Source organism: Calidris pugnax, unplaced genomic scaffold (genome assembly GCF_001431845.1).
Source record: "Calidris pugnax isolate Ruff unplaced genomic scaffold, ASM143184v1 scaffold39, whole genome shotgun sequence".
NCBI classification, from domain to species: domain Eukaryota; kingdom Metazoa; phylum Chordata; class Aves; order Charadriiformes; family Scolopacidae; genus Calidris; species Calidris pugnax.
In genome coordinates this window covers 7380835-7398148 of record NW_015090828.1, presented here as the reverse complement: position 1 = coordinate 7398148, position 17314 = coordinate 7380835, and the positions used below count along the sequence as shown (strand labels likewise).

Here is a 17314-nt window from a genome sequence, read left to right as displayed (position 1 = left end):
ACTGTAACTGAAGCCCAAATATTATGTTCAGTATACATAGCTGTTTCTTTAGCGTTTATGAGAATCTGGTCCTTTTCCTGGCAATGTAATGTGTACTTAGTTAAGACTTTGTGTAAAGACACTTTCAGTATTTGTGGTTTCTTTTCTTTGAACCTGGGCAGTCCAAGGTAGTGACTAATGAATGATTGCTTTAGAGGAACAAGGTTCATCAGACATATTGGATTTTCACATCGTTTCTGTACTAACATGATAAAGAGATTATTCAAAACAGCTAGTAGACACAGAACTGCTATGCTAATATTGTATAGAAAAAATGCTGGGCAGTACAATAAAAGTGTTAACTACGCTTTTCAAGTAGCTAATAATGATATAAGCACTTTGCTTATAAATAGAAATAAAAAGTTAAGATTGGAAAGTACACAACTGATTCTCTCAATAGCTCTCAAATATCTCAAGAGCTCAGTCTTCAGTTGATGCTGAGAAAGAAAGTGTTGTTAAATAAAGAGATTACCCATTCTCATTGACAATGTTTGCATTGCAACATCTTGGACATTTTGAAGCTCACTTGCTCTGTTTTACAGGAGTAAACCAATGAATGCTGCAGACTAGAGCACTACTGAACTGCGTTGTGGGCATCCAAATTTAGACATTTCTTGCCAAGAGATAGCACAATTTTTCATATTAATGTGGTGATAATGGATTGGCATAAATAATAATTATATTAATGTTGCTTCATAAGTAACCCCAGACTATAAAAAGAAATCACAGCAATTCAGAAGATAAAAGTGCTAAATTTCATTCCTAAATTTTGCTAGTAAAACATATGTTTTGATTCAGCGGATTATGCTTAAAATCCCAAATTGGCATTCTGTGAATATTGTGGTAGAGGCTCCTGAAACGTATGCAAATTAAAAAAAATCCTGAGGCACGCACAATTTACCAAATGTTCTGATGAACTGAGAACACAGAGAGCATGCTTCCTAAGAGATCACAAGTAACCATTACTGTGTTTTTTATCATATTTATTACAGACTGACAAGAAAGAGAGAAGTAACACCTTGAATGTTGCAATAGAGAGTATGTGCAAGAAGACAAGAGACCTCCGCAGACAATTACTGTGCCTGGGGACTGAAAAGGTAGGAAAGGAGACTTGAAAGATGTTTTTCTGAATTGTTATTTTCAGATTTTGTAGCACTGCATTTTGAAAATAAAGAATTCTTCTATATTAAAATAATACTGAAGATAGCTACACTGTTCCACAGAATATATATACACAAATTTTCAAAACTGGGAAAAAACCCTACTAAATGAAACTTCATAATTTTGGTTGACTGGGGTTTTTTGTAATTGTCATTCCTGATAATATTCTTGTATTTCTATTGCTTCTTCATCATGGATAGCTTTTTCTGAAAACAAAGAAGATTGCCTTCCTGGCATCCCTTTGAAACAGGAGAGAGGGATCCCTCAATAATAGCTAATCTTTAGTTCTTCCAGGACTTTTGCCGGTGTAGTCTTGTGTGGCAAGAGGTGAACAGAGGCAAACACAGTTTTCTGTACTCATCAGGATGCTGATGTTTAATAGTGTTGCAAACAGCTGCTGGGATTGTCTTCTCTACCCTCCACTGTTTGTTTTTGACAACCTTATGCCCCATGTTTTATAAACAACATGTTTCTACTTTATTTTTTAATGCACTTTGATATCAAAACAAAAACTCTCCATGCTTCCACTTCTGTAACAGTTGGTTTAAAGGGTAAGAATAAGACCTTGGACCTAAAAAATAAAACAATTTGTCAGACATCATCCTCCCTCTGCTTTCCCTCTTCTGATAGCATCTCTTTCACTTAAAAATAGGAGAAAAAAATTCCATGATAGCACAATAACTTCCATAGTATTGCCTGCTAGTGCTACTGGTGCTGTTCTTTGTTTCTACGCCTCCCTATACGGCTACTTAGCTTTTAGCATTTTGCTCTAGAGGTGGCCAGAGTCACAAACAGACTTACTGAGTTGCAGAAAAAATGATTGTTATGATTCAGCTGAAGAGAAATAGATATTGCTTCAGATATTACTTCTATTCTTCTGTGTTTTCTCTTTCTTTGTTCTACATTGTGTTTCTTTGTTCTTTAATGTTACACAAGCCATCTTTTGAAAATCTCAGCTTCTTGTATTCCTTCACATAGCTGAAACAGGACCATAATTTTAAACTTGTTTGTATTCAGCAAAGACACAGCATTATCTTTTTTTTTTTTTTAGAAGAAGATGCATTTCACTGTTTAATTGCAAGATAGAGGATTTCTTAGAACAAAATAATAATGATAATTTATATGTGAAAGGTTAATTAAACTAAGCAAACCAGTAAAAAGCTATTGCAAAGAATTATGTGATGAGAGATAAAATTAGGCTGATAGTTTGAAAATTGGAAGCCTCAAGCTCACCACAAATGTGACTAAGGTCATTGCAGTCACTGCTCCTCAAATAATACATTAAGGCTGCAAAAGTCCTATGATCTGGGCTACACAGAACCCAAAAATATTTATTTTGGAGATAATGAATCATCGGCCTTGGATATGGTTTCACAGCTTTTTGTTGCTGATTATTGTAAATTGAAATCTTGATGTTTAAACTGTGATTCCTCAAGGTCACATTCATGTACTTAATTTTCAACAGGTGAGTAGGTCTGTTTTGTTGGTCTTTTGTAGGTCTGTTAGGCTTTTCCAATGCAGAAATTTTAACAGCTAGGACTTGGAAGATTTGTCTGTCCCATGTGCCTAGTGAGTCAGTGAGCATCTGATGCTGAGGCTGTCCAAAAGCTAGTGGTGGAATTCATATCTAAATCTTAATAATCAGCATATTTCTCTGGTATTACTTCTGCTGTGCATGTTCACTGCGTTACCTATAAGGACAGCAGCATCAAAAAATTGTGGGGTTTTTTGCAGTTTTCTAGCTGTAGAAGCCATGTGTAGATTTATAACATGGAAAATAACTTCTTAAGTGAAGTAATGTCCCAATGATAGATAAGCTTACATGTAACCTAAGGTAAGAAAGATAATTTGTAGCAGAGTGTTACACTTTAATAATTTATGCAAAATGTTCAAGAACAATTAATTTAAATAGAGATGCACTTATTGTTCTTCTTGCCCTATTAATCTATTATCAGTAACAATTAATAATAATCAGTAATCTCATTGATATAACTACCATGAAGGCTACCATTTTGCTAATCAAACTGTATCATTGGGTTTCCAAACAAGGCAGAAAATATTTGGGTAATTTTGCAATTATGGTAACGTGATGTAGACGATGTTGTGAGTACAAACATAATTAAATTAATGTGTTCTTTGTAAAATGAAATAAACTTCTACTGGCATCTGGACTTCAAGGGAGAAAACCAAGGAGACATTAGGTTTGGTCTAACAGTAATTTTTCATGTGTGGAATAATTTAAGTAGTCTATTCTATTCATCAAAGAACATGAGTATTTGTTTGTCTCCCTTAATTTCAATAGAACTAGTAGGTTTTCAGTGTTTTATGTATCTGCAATCACACATATAAACATGTGTATTTAGGTAGTGGTATATTAAAATTGTCCCTAAAATTAGAGTTTTCTGTGTAATAGATAAATTGCAGCTACAGTAGGTTTCAGACACATAATCCTGCAAATAATGCAGGAATAAGGTGTGCACATATTTATGTTATAAAATACTAATGGACAAGAATTACAGTAGACTTTAATAAATAGTCCAATTAGCAGGTACTAATGTAATGCTTTCTTTTGCAGCTCCGTAAAGCCATTATAGATCACATCTCAGACTCCTTCTTAGATACCACTGTTCCACTTTTAGTTCTCATTGAAGCTGCCAAAAATGGAAGAGATAAAGAAATAAAGGAATATGCTGCTATATTTCGAGAACACACCAACAGGCTTGTAGAGGTATGTTTGGGGGAGTTGCACTTTTTTTGAATATATGGTATAAGTGACTTTTCATTGCATATTTCCTTTGCTGGCAGATATCATAAAACAATTAAGCCTGGCATTTCAGGAAAAACATGGAAGTGGCCTAGGATAATAGTAAACGTACTACATTTTTTATATAATGGTATGCAGTAAGATAGTGGGGTTTGTGGTTTATATAGTATTTCATTCCATAAAAATTAAGTGGTGGGAAATTCTAATTTGAGAAATTAGTGTAAACCTTTCACAAAGGTATTGAGGGGGAACTTGATCAAATGTGTGATTCTAAGGAGAATTGGCTCAGAGCGTTCAGAATACTACCGCTCAAAGTACGTAAGACACCATATTAGTCTTAGTTGTTTGCCAGCTTTCTCACTTGGAAAGTGTATCTCCAGTGTGATGATGTGCTCGAGAGGCAGTGGTGCTCTGACACACAGTTTAGAGCCATGAACCCTATCGGGGACTGAAAGCATGTTGGTGTATACGCTGAATAAATTCCCTTGCATACATTGTATACTCAGCATTCATTTCTAAAGGATATACTTCTTTATGGCTTACAAATGATATTTCTTCGTCACTTAGAAACTTGTAAATAGAATTGGGGAGAGATTTTCGTTTGTTGGACAATCAGTCCTGCAAATGTGACTAAATATTCACTGACTTAAGCTCATTCAAACTGGAGCTTGAAACGGCTGGAATACTGAAGCCATGGATTTTGCAGGAATATTATCTCAAGTGCCTGTAAGGAATGTGTTGCTAATTTTTGTGGGGTTTTTTAAGCTTTTAGTGCTTTTATGTGCAGTAATGTAACAATGGGAAAAATCAATGAATTCACTCTGTGGCTGAAAATTTACTTAGGAAAACTATTTGGCTCAGAATGAATTCATTGATCTTGGGTGATCTACAGAAAATGAAAGACAAATAGGTAAACAGCTAAAGTAAAAGTAGAGTGTTGCATTTATGTTTCATGGTTGTGTAGTTACAGAATAAATCTAGTTACTATTCTCAGATTTACAAGAGTGTCTCATTTTGACCATAATGCAAAATCAAATGGAAGCTAAAACACAAACTAAAAGTTTTACAAGTTTTGTTTTTTTACAAGAGTGTCTCATTTTGACCATAATGTAAAATCAAATGGAAGCTAAAACACAAAGTAAAAGTTTTACAAGTTTTTTTTCTTAATTTTTATTTCTAATACTGTAGCTTAACCAGCCTGAAGTGGCTTGATTTTTAGAAAGGACAGGTGAGCTCTGAAGATCAGATAACTGAATTTGGAGTTGAGTCCAGGTCAGCTGAAATAATCAAATCATTATTCAATTTAGAAGATATGAACCCAAGAATCCCATTTAATTTCCTTTCATGAGTTTGAATTTGCTTCCCAAATGCAGGGAATAGCTGGCCATCAGGGTAGGTTTATGATTGAAGGGGCTAATGGCTGCACAGATACACTGCCTGGAAAATCTACAGAGGTGTAGCAGCTGCCTGTGAACATAAGACTGCTCAGAAGACATCTATACTTAGTGATATAAGATATAAGAAAGACTATAGCCAAGTTTTGCAATTCCAGCATAGTTACTACGTAGAAAGGGGAGGGGGAAGGGAAGTCGAATGTCTTTTTTCAGCATACACATTACTAGTCTATTTATTTATTAAAGAATTTACTTTTTCTTGGTGAAACTTCCAATGTGTAAACGTGACTTGTCTCCTTTGGGACAACTGCCCAGCCTTTTGCTAGGGACGTGTTTCACAACATGGTGGTGTTTGCCATCTGTAAGATTTTGAGTTGGATGACAAGTAAATTGAAGATCCAACCCTGTACAGCATTTCCAGAGCTTATGAGAAAGTTGTCAAGCACCTTTGTATTTTAACAGAAGGTTCTTAAATGACAGTTATGATTTGCATCTTTTGATGAGAGTCCTCCCATTCCTTCCTTTGTTATTTATTTTCTTCACTGATATAAAAGCCAGCAAACAAATCCCCTTGCAACTTTCAGGTTATGAAATACATATCTGGAAAGCTATTCATGTATGTTATTGCAGAATTGGGCTTGATCTCTGCAACTGGGAATAACTTAAGTCAAGCATTGAAGTGCAAGATCATGGGTGGCATATTCCTGGATATGGAATACTAACAGAGACAACAGTTGAAGATAAAATATTATAAAAGCTAAACAACTAAGAAAAAATTATTGCAAAAAAAATGGCATATAACAGTAACTGTACTAGAGAAGGCTGGCAGGTGAGATAGGTGAGACATCAGACAGTTGAAATGTAACTATAAAGGCAGTTTCACCATCTTCATGTAGTTATGACATTCAAGGAGTTGGATGGATTGTGGGCACCAAATGATACAGCAAAGGCCAGTAATGTAAGCAAGGCTGCCCATATTGTTAAATACAAAATACCTTATTTATCAGAATGTATTTTGTCAGCTGCAAGTAGCCTTTATGGAACATAGTGAAGCTGCTTGCAAGCATTGAGACCCGAAAACCAGCTCAAATGCTAGCAGTCTCTAGTTTTTGTCTTGGAGAACCAAAAAAACCCAATGATTAATTTGATAATTTCAATTTAAAAATGGAGAAAGGACAACATATTGTAATAAAGAGATGATATTGCATTCTCAACATAATCACTGAGCCATTGAATCAGCATAGTTTTATTACCTATTCCAATATGTCCTTTGTAAACGTTAATATACACTGTTATTCTATGACTCTGTCAGTTGTAAATGATACTGTTGTTGCCATATTGATAAAACCATCAGTGTTTAATTTGCCTTCTGTGATATTTCACTTGATTGCAGAAATTTGCAAAATAAATTTCAGAATCGGGTCCAGAAATACATGGATATTTGTGTAGTTAGATCTTCAGTCACATAAAAATCGATTTTAGTATTGCAGCCAACAAGTTCAACAGTGATAGATAATGCAACGATTTTGATGTTACATGAGTAGGATGTAAGTCCATTTTTAAGTAAAACAAACTGTTGATAATTGTGTTATTTCCAGTTGAAGCATTTACTAGTCCGCTCAAATTAAAACATGTACTAACAATACTGCCCTCCTGCCCCTTGTGCCCACCAGTATCATTTTGCTTGTTATTTTGGTGCTTTTGTCTTTTTTCAAAGTTGAAAAAGTCAGGTAGGTGTTCTGAGATGTGATTCTGTTGGTCTTTTTTCAATTTAAAACCTTATTTACCCTGTTCACTCTTAACCAAAGAGAAAAATTTCCCAAAGATTTATCTTGCTTATATTAAGTGCCTACCTCTCCTTTGACTAAATGACTGGTTTAGTCTGGATGTCTAATTTCTAGATAGCTGAAGTGAGGTGAGGTGAATTATACCTTGAGAGATGAGTGTTGGTCTGTTCTGAGACATACATTATGTTTCATTTTCTTATGCTCCGCATAGTGGTCCATACATTATGTTTCATTTTCTTATGCTCCACAATGGTTTTAATCAGGTGTATCCTAGTTTTCAGTGCATTTCTTGCATCTCTTTTTTAAAGATTGAGAATGTTTGAATAATAGGTTATGATATAGTTTTGTATATAAATAGAGCAGACTGAGCTGGACATTACAAAAACAGAAATTCATCTTCTCATAAAGCTTTCTCCAAGAGTTAATTTGATATGGAAATTAGAAGTACTGCTTGAAATATCAAGAGAGATTTTTCTGTGGTTTCTATTTTAATCTGAAAATGAAAACTTCTCAAATAGAAACAATAGTCTTGAGAAAGAACCTGCTTTTTTTTTCCCCTCTCTGAATATGAAATGTTAATTGAGCTAAGCTAAATTGCCTGCTACACTGACTTGCTGCTTGTATTGTAATTTAAGAAACAAACAGTATCCTTATAGGCCAGTGACCTTTGTAACTCAGCTTGAGGATTAATATCTCTTACAAATACCTCTCTTCTGAATTAGCATTTGGAAGTTACAGTCTTTCCTTTAAAAATTTACTTAAGACTTAACAATGTAATACAGTTCAGAAGTACGTATGTAAGTTCAGTGAAGTACAAAATATCAGTGGAATGGAAAGACCAAACACCACAAAGATCTGGGGCAATGACATTTACAAAGGGAGTAGTAACTGCAGGTAATACCTTCTTCCTTGTCTTTCTTATGCTTTCTCTCTCCTGAGTTTAACTACGCTGTGCTCTGGCCCTAGAGGTTCTAGCTTCTGTTAAAAAATGCATGCACTTGGGATGTTAGCCACACTTACCAGGAATGTTAGTTGGTCCTTTGTGAACAGCACTAGTATTCAAAAAGCTCAAACAGTGGCAAAATATTTGAGATACCTTGGTTAACATCTTTGCATTACTATAGCTGCACAATAATTGCACAAAACAGAATCTCTTAGTTGTAAATGTGAATAGTATCTTCAGGTGTATGGAGGAAGTGAAATAGTCCTAGTTACACAGTAAAAGACTTCAAAACCCAAACATGAAAATGCCCACTTTGGGTATTATATTGAACACTTCCTATATATGAAATGGACACTCAGCAGCTGAAGTATTTTCATGAGTACCAAAGGTCACGTTAAACATTCTTCAGATGGAGGTTATTCAAGGCTACAGTGCTTTATATTGCTCATATACTCCATCAAATATTCCTAAGTCTGAATATTGATTTTGTGACATTGAAAAACTAGGATGTATTGCAGAATGAAAAAAGCAGACAGATTTGGGTTAAGAATCTGTCTGTACTCTATGTCTTTGTTTGTGAGCCTTGGTGAAAATAAATTCCCAAATGATATGTTTATGTTAGAAAATCCCTGTTATTAATTGGAATTTCTTATTATAATGCAACAATTTTAATGAAAATATTTCAAAAAGTGAAAATTAACTGCTTTGAGATTTCACACATTTAGGCTTTGCTTTGAAGTGCCTTTTTATTTAAAATGTTACAATTAAATTGCAAAACTAATATTTGATTCTATGGAAACTTTTTCAAACAGTCTTCTAGGAAATCTCAAAATTAGCTCTGAATATAAATATTTAAAATTATGAAAATGATGACAAAATAATAATGAAAAGCCTTAGGGGGCTTGGTTGTACCTTATAGTCCCTTGTAAGACATGCCTGGTTTTAGTAAATATAGTGTTCTGGCCTGTGGTTCACTTCTACCAAAGACCGAAACAAATTCTGATATTAGTATAATAGAATCATAGAATTGTCTAGGTTGGAAGGCACATTATATAAAAATGAAGAAAAGATAGGTAAAAAGGAAGACTGAAATGTCACATCTACCCAAGGAAAAAATCAGGTCCCCTGTAACTACAAATTTCTTGTTTGGGAAAGCTGACAGGCTGTTCTCCTGAGCTGATCTATCAAAGAGATGTAATGCTTTCTGAGAGGAGGAGTGATAGGCTGGGTGAACTTGAGATTAAAAAAGGAATTTGATGGGAGTAGGGAAGAATCCTCTGATTATCTGTTCTTTTGGCACAGATGCAAATCTCTTACTGCAGTGTTTAAAGGTCAACTGTACCAAGCAGAGGCTGAGAGGTCTAATAGAAATGGAGGCGATGATGAAGTGAACTTTGTGTTCTTCATCTCTTCTCTCTGTACATGAATATATCATGTTCTCTGTAGTTTGATCTAAATACACTGACCTCAGATCAACCACTCTGATACATAAACTTGAGGGTTTAATCTATTGTCTAATTCCTGCCCTTTTGTTTTTCAGTTTTGACTGTATTCCAGTATCACAATGCTGGCTTCTAGGAATTAGGGTTTCTAAGGTTGAATCTGTTAGGAACTACAGGCAGTACATATATTTAAGTGCATCAGTGTTGTAATGTGTTAATATAGAGCAGCAAAGGCATGCAGGACATTGTGTTGTTAAAAAAACAAGTTTGCCAGTTAATATAAAGATTTCCAGTGCAGAAAATCCAGCACAGCTACTGAAGGTGAATTCTCCTTAAGAAATCATTATTTAAAAATAAAGTTAAAATATGTAAAAGAGAATAATCTTGGGTTATAAAAATATATATAGAGAAATAAATTGTTTTGTCACTTTGTAGTTGAATGAGATACAAGGTGCATAGGAACAAACTACAGAAATACTTACAGAATGTTGAAGTTAATTTACTTTATGAAAAAAAATTATTAAGATCTTGAATAAAATAACTTGCTGGCTTTTATTATTTCAGCTACTTCTAAAACTGCCTTTTAAAATGATGAGACTGGTATCCCAAATGTGTTGGGAAAACTTTGCTTCACATCTTATAATATGGGTCCAGACACTCCTTGCTCAGTGTAGGGCTCCTGGCCCCTTACCTGGGGAGGCTGTCTCTGTCTCTGCATGGTAGAGCACAACAAGGATAAGGGAAATTCATTTAAAACACTTTCACTGGAAGCTCATAGCTTTTTGCCACTTTAACACAAGCAAGCTATTGTGTGTGGCATGACTGCAGTCTGGGATTGGCACCTTTATTATTTTAAATTTAAGTATAAATATTTTTTTAGTTTGCTTGTTTAGAGCCTTTCCTATTTACCTAAGAACTGGATGCAGAAAATGTTTGAACTAATATGAGCCAAACTCATGGAATTGCTCATCCTTCACAGAAATTAAGTTCGTCTAACATAGCATTTATTTAATTTGTGTTTCAATAGCACTCTGGAGACTCCATGAAATATCTGGGTCCCTATATTTTGGGAAGTAGATGAGACAGATAAACTGTAGGAGACAGAAAGGGAGAACGAATCTGTCATGGGGATCAATGATGGAGCCTGGAATAAAAGAGAGATAAGTGAATTTAGCTAACTCAAAATCAGTCACCATTAAATTCAGTTAAGAATGTCCATGTAGGGGTTTATCTGAATTAATCCCTTTTATTCAGAAAGCAATTAATTGTTGCAATTTCTACAAAGAAATTGAGGTTTGAAATATACATAGATATAAAAATTCTTTTTGATTCAATACTATTACAATTATAATGCAATTTTGGCAAACAATATGCAAGAACTTACATATGGCACAAATGAAATTTTTCAGGGTTAAAGATGTTAATAAAAATATTTGCAAAACCCAGCACAGTGGAAATAGGAGTAAGCATTTGGTAATCAAAATTAATCTATCTTGACAATAACTTAATAAGTATGCTGCAAGAAAACTCTTCCTTTCTCTCAAGCAAAACACAGGACCACTGGCTCTTGAACTAAAGCTTTCTACATCTGCCTCTTGTGGAAAACAGCTCTGCCAAAAGTCAGTTGCATCACAGAACCTGCAAATTAATCATGATAAGTTGCTTATCATTTTCTGTAAAAACAGTAAATATTTCTCTTCAAGTGCAACAGGAAAATTCTCACTACTTCAACCTATTTTATTTTAAATATACTCACCCAGAAATTTGGGTTCTGAGAGCAACTCAGCACACCTCTGAAAGATGCAGGCAAAAAACCCCTCAAAAAATCATCTCACTCTTATGCTTTCCTGAATCTAGTCTACAACAACCAAGCTTCAAGCAGCCTGTGACATCTGTTATTTTAACCTCTGAACATCCAGTACATAAGGACTACATTCCTTCACATTACTTTTCTTTTACTCACAGCTAAGGATCATAGGAAAAAAACTACCTGAACTCTGAAAGCCAACAAACCCCCTAGATTTGCCACCCAAGGTAACATTTACATGGTTTCCTGGTAGGTAGCAACTTAATTTAAAATGGAATTTAGCAGTCTGTTAATGAATTTTGCTTTACTTATTAAGTACTGCATATACAAAGTACTGTCAGCTGGAAGATTCTGATTTCTTTTTGTCAGCTTCAAAGAAAATGGGGAATTGAGTATTCTCAGCACTGCACCCATTTCTATGGGTTTTCATTCCAGACTGGTGAACCCTAAATAAAAATAACATTTTAATGGTTTCTATCTAGTTCTTTAGCATTGATTTTACTGACCTATTGAAAAACACAACTTCTGAGAGTGGCAAAATTCCACAACAACTGCATGTGTAGAGATCAAACTAACAGATTACTGCAGCATCGTTACTAACTTTCAGAACACCAGAAGAGAGCAGAATTTATTATTATTATTAGGAGCATAATCAGAAGATGAGAAACCTGAATCCACTTACGTAGAAGTTTTTAGTTTCAGACAGTTCAATGCGAAGGAATTTCATCTCCAAACGTAAGATCCAAGCCTAGGGCTTGTCATTTTGTTGCTGGCACTTTTCTTGTTGCTATTCTTCTTTAGCCCATAATATACTATCAGTGGTATCATCATATAATCACATCTGTGTCAAAATGGCAATTGAAGACCCCAAGTTGGAGAATGTATCATCATCCCTGTTTTTTGCATTACAGTTTATCTTCTATTAGTTATGTATATAAACTTACAAGGTAGCTGTTACTAGGATGCAGGATTCTGTTGTACAATGTCATCTACAGACACACAACTTAAATGTGGTTTTTTAAAACTTACAAGGTAGCTGTTACTAGGATGCAGGATTCTGTTGTACAATGTCATCTATAGACACACAAATGTGGTTTTCTGCTTGAAAGAGCATATATCTAAATATGAAACATGAAGCAGTTAGCATACAGAGATATATCTGCCAGCAGACTAGGAGGACATTTGCTGTAAATAAGATGAGCACTTTTAAGCACGATCAATATTTATGAGAGGGGAGTAGATTTTCGTTACATTACCATACTAATTTATAAAATCAGTCTGTCCTTGACAAATTAATTCTACTCTGTCACCATGCACATTTTTAATTTTTTTTTTCTCCTATTTAACTAGTTAACAGAATGTGTTGTTTGTGTGATGCAGAATTCCCATTCAGCACTCCCCCGGTTTTGTCTGACTGTTTCACTTTCAAGAGAGAGCCATGTGCAGCCTCCCTTTTCAGGCAGAGTTTACTTAACAGCAATCCGTGAAATGTGGGCGGCAAAGGTCCCTTGCTTGTAGGTTCCTCATTGCTGCAGTTCAAAGACCTAAATCCAAAGATCTTAGTGGATCCTTTTTAACAATCCAACCGCCGACTTTGTCAATTTTAGCAAATCTGTGATTAGATAGGTCTGTAGCGTGCTACACCAGTTGAACTACAAAACCAAAAAATACACTTCCTCATTTTACTTACGGATCTTTTTTTTCTGCAACTATTTTAAAATCAAACTTTTAATGTCGGAAAGACAAATTTAATGCCAGTAAGCCCAGGAGTTAGGTCTAAACCCTTGTGTTCCCATTTCAGCTAGAATTCATTTCTGTGCTGAACGATCCAAGAGTCCTCCAGCAAACTGACCTGCTTGTCAAGATGATGTGACAGCTGTCAATATCAGCACAGACAGCCTTACTGGCTGCAGCCCACAAACCCTCTGTTGTCAGGTGTTGCTCTGGTTGGAAGCCTAAAGATGGTAACGGCATTTGTTGGGGGTGTGTGGAATTACTTCTAAAATGAAAGGCAGCACAGGAAAAATGCAAAAAGGCTTTAAACTAATAGAAGCAGCCTGGCAACAGTAATGGAGAGGTGGCAGGCAGATGGAAGGAGGCCTTTAAAGACAGATAACTTGGTGGTGGTGTATTGGAGCTGGTAGATGGATGCTTAATGGAGAGCTGATGTGGTGAAAATAGTGAATTAAGAAAATTAATTTAATAAAATGAGCTTAAAGTCAAGCATGTACTTCTAAGCGTATGTAAACTTTAAGTCTTTGAAGCTTGTTATTTCGGGCCTCACGGAGTTTGAGTTTCTTGCAGCAAGTCCTGAATTCATAATGTGAGAATTTTTGCACCTTTATGTAATTAATCAAATAAGGCCCAACTTTCCTATTACTGATTGAGCTTGAGGTGATAAATGGTGACATTTTCATTAATCCTCTTAATCACAGCCTTTATTACATAAGTGTGAAGCCAGGGAACAAAAGATAAACAACCCAAAGATTTATCAGACTTCCTATGTCTGAGGGGCATATTTCAGCAGCTAGAAATGTCAGCCACCTAGTACGGTGAGGCAGGGTGCACTGTAAGTTTCGTGAGCTCCAAGAGGTAAATTGTTGTGGTTCAACAAGGACTCCTTATCCTAATACACCCGGTTAACACTTTGGCTGTTGACACTAGTGCAGTGGCAGTGACTTTTTTCTTGGATTACCGCACAAACCGGACTTAGAATTTCCTCAGAATATTAGAAATTGTGATAATTGTGATTCCATCATATGCTTCCAATGTAAGTTTGATAGTAGTGATCTGTAATGAGCTAGCTATCTATAAAAGAATAATCCTGAAGGTGCTAAAAAATGCACACATCATCAAAATGGTAACATTGGTTTTCTAAAGCTTGTGCTTCCTAGATACCAAATATCTGTGTGTATGTACTTGTTAGGGTTTTTTTGTTGTTATTGTTTTTTGTTTTGTTTTATTTTCATGGGTGCTGTGATATTTGGTGAAGGAAGAGGTTTATTCCTGTCAGCAGAGATGCTGAATATTCTTTGTTCTATGGGAGCCTCTATGCAAATTCTTAGAAGTGCATCCTTCTGTCAAACAATCTGGTCCCTACTGGGTCAAATTGGCCAATGGGATCTCAAGTTCTTGAGGACAGACAAACATATCTGTATGTATAACATATGTGTGTGTATATATACAAAACATATCTGTATGTATAACATATGTGTGTATATATATACATATGCATGTATGCATAGAGAATAGGTTTGTGTTAATTTCAGCTCTTTTGGAAAGCAGATTTCTAGCCTAACACATGAGGTTTTGTTTTAAGTTGTTACTCCCCAGGCTAGGAGAACTCAAGAGGCATATGGATGACAGGGAAGTGATTAGAGACAGCCAACATGGCTTCACAAAGGGCCAATCTTGCCCTAATCTGGTGGCCTTCTGTGCTGAGTGACTGTGCATTCTATGAGAGTGACTAAGCATTATATGACTTAATTTATGAGTATTTTGTAGAGGATCAGGCAACATGTTCACTGAACCGCTTCTCCAGGAATCTTTCTGGGTATTTTATCACTGTCAAGTGGCTGTTGAACCACTAATTTTCCTCCACTGCCAGGGTGATTCTTTTTTACAGGACTGTACTTAATAATGTGAATTCTTAAATACATTGAAATAACTGAGAAATGTTCTTTTTCTGAAATGCATTTTGTGCACAATGCTTACAGAAGGTATCTAATATTTTGTATTTGAGGCAAGAAAACAAAATGTGGGACCAGTCCTTTCATAAACACCATAAATAAAATTAAGAGGAGTCGCTGAACTCTCCTTAAAAAAAAAAAAAAAAACAAAAAAAAACAAGGAAAGTATCAAGAGAACATACTATGGGAAGTCATGGACTAGAATTTCTGATCACAAGGAAGCCAAGTGATCTTTGTTTAACAATAAAGTTGGGTGTTTATGGGAAGTCATGGACTAGAATTTCTGATTCTGGTTTCACAAGGAAGCCAAGCGATCTTTGTTTAACAAGAAAGTTGGGTGGACCATAAATAAAATTAAGAGGAGTCGCTGAACTCTCCTTAAAAAAAAAAAAAAAAACAACAAAAAACAAGGAAAGTATCAAGAGAACATACTATGGGAAGTCATGGACTAGAATTTCTGATCACAAGGAAGCCAAGTGATCTTTGTTTAACAATAAAGTTGGGTGTTTTTTTTGACAACTTGGCTGAGACAAAAGGCACATACTGTTAGGTAGCTCTTTTAAAGAAACTGAAAAAACAAAATCAAGCAATATGCAATGTCAACATTCCAAGGAGATCACATTGCTCACATCTTAACATCATTATATGAAACTACTTTTTAATAACTGTTAGCCTAGTATTCAAAATATGGAGTTCATAATAAATTTCTAAAACTTTCTTCTAAAAAACGCAGGCTGGTCTTGTTAGACACAAGGAACCTCCTCGCTAGACTCAGGACTGAAGAATCTAGGCATGTTTTCTCTTAATGAACTGTCCGCAGTCACAACACTATCAGCTCTCTTTTACCCAGCCATCCAGTAAAAGGATGGACAGATGGACAGGAGTAGCCATATCCCACGTACTTTTGTGATGGGAAGTTCAGATCACCGTTCTGAGTTTTAGCTTAATTAACATGTACCCAGTCAGATGTTTATTAGCAATCATTTATAGGTTATTATTCTAGACTTCCTTGCGCACTTTGAAATGTGTTACTGACTCCTGCATCTCTTACTCTGTTGTTTAGTGGATGTCTGCTGTGCATTAGGATTGTTTCTGTGCATTGCTTTACAGTGATTAATAGTGAATTCATTTGCCCTTTTTCAAGGCCAGTGTACTATAAACAGGATATAGTCCACGTAGCAGTTTTGTCAGTGAATGTAGTAGGATCACAGTTTTGCACTTTGAATTCTACCCACTTGCTTACAGGTGAGCCCACACGATGCCTCGGACCGTATTGCAATCTGTGTTTTGGAAATCTGGATGATTTTATATATCTAAGTTTTGGTTGTAAGGCTTATAAATGGTTTAACGTGTTTTCCTTTGTGATTGATTTTACCTTTCCTTAGACCAGAGATCCCATTGCAAAAAGGAGTCAAGGATTTATTATAAAATGTTTTATGAACCTTTAAACTCAATTAACATGAAATAAAGACAGAGAAACATTTTACATTACTACAACATTTATTCCATATAGACTACGGTAGCGAGGAGGTGACCTCCAGCTCCCTGCTACTGGAGTTCCCCATCTCCAGGTGGCTTTTACAGCAGCTGCAGGAATGCAGCTCCAGTCACAAAGAGAAGAAAAAATAATACACCTGTGAAAACCTACTTAGGTATTCATTTAAGGGATACAGGCAGTGAATGAGAGGATTAATTATATTTTTACAAGATATTTGAAACGTAGCCTATGGTGCATGTGTAAGAATGGACTGTAACGCATTAACGACATAATGCAGTGCGTAAGAGCATCTATTATGTGCCTGTGGCGCAATTAGATTTTTACCACCAGAGCAGTGTGGCATTTATTTTGCTTTACAGACAACTTGGTTATGTAGTGCACATACATGTAGGTACTTCATTCTGAGTGAATAATGGATTGCTTTGTAGCCACTGCAAATACAATTGGCTTGGGCGTTTCAGAAAAAGCTTCCTAAGCATGTTTACAGCTTTAAATTTCAATTTAAAATTTCCATTTACTTCAGTATGGAAAACATTTTTTTGAATAGAGTTAGCCCAAACCCTGACCTCCTGCCTGTCCTGTATGGTTAGTTAATACTGACTGGGAGGAAAACAAAAACCACTGGCAGCAGGAAATCGGGGGTGTTTAAAAACGTCCCTTCACGAAGCTCCCCTTTCCACGAAAGGGCTCTTTTAAGCTTTCCGGGCACGGAACCTTCTGCCAGGGCCGGGCGCTGCCGAGGCCCGCCGGCCTGTCCCTCACGCACGCCGCCATTTCGCGCTGCCGGCCC

General features: G+C 35.7%; 1 protein-coding gene across 1 annotated transcript in view; it reads left to right on the top strand.

Annotated features, from left to right (window-relative positions):
- CTNNA3 (catenin alpha 3) overlaps nucleotides 1-17314 on the top strand; it is a 497320-nt gene that overhangs the window by 335273 nt on the left and 144733 nt on the right. Inside the window, exons 8-9 of the mRNA XM_014940453.1 lie at nucleotides 1032-1109; nucleotides 3773-3928. Coding sequence (XP_014795939.1) covers nucleotides 1032-1109; nucleotides 3773-3928 — 234 coding nt within the window. The remainder of the gene's footprint in view (nucleotides 1-1031; nucleotides 1110-3772; nucleotides 3929-17314) is intronic.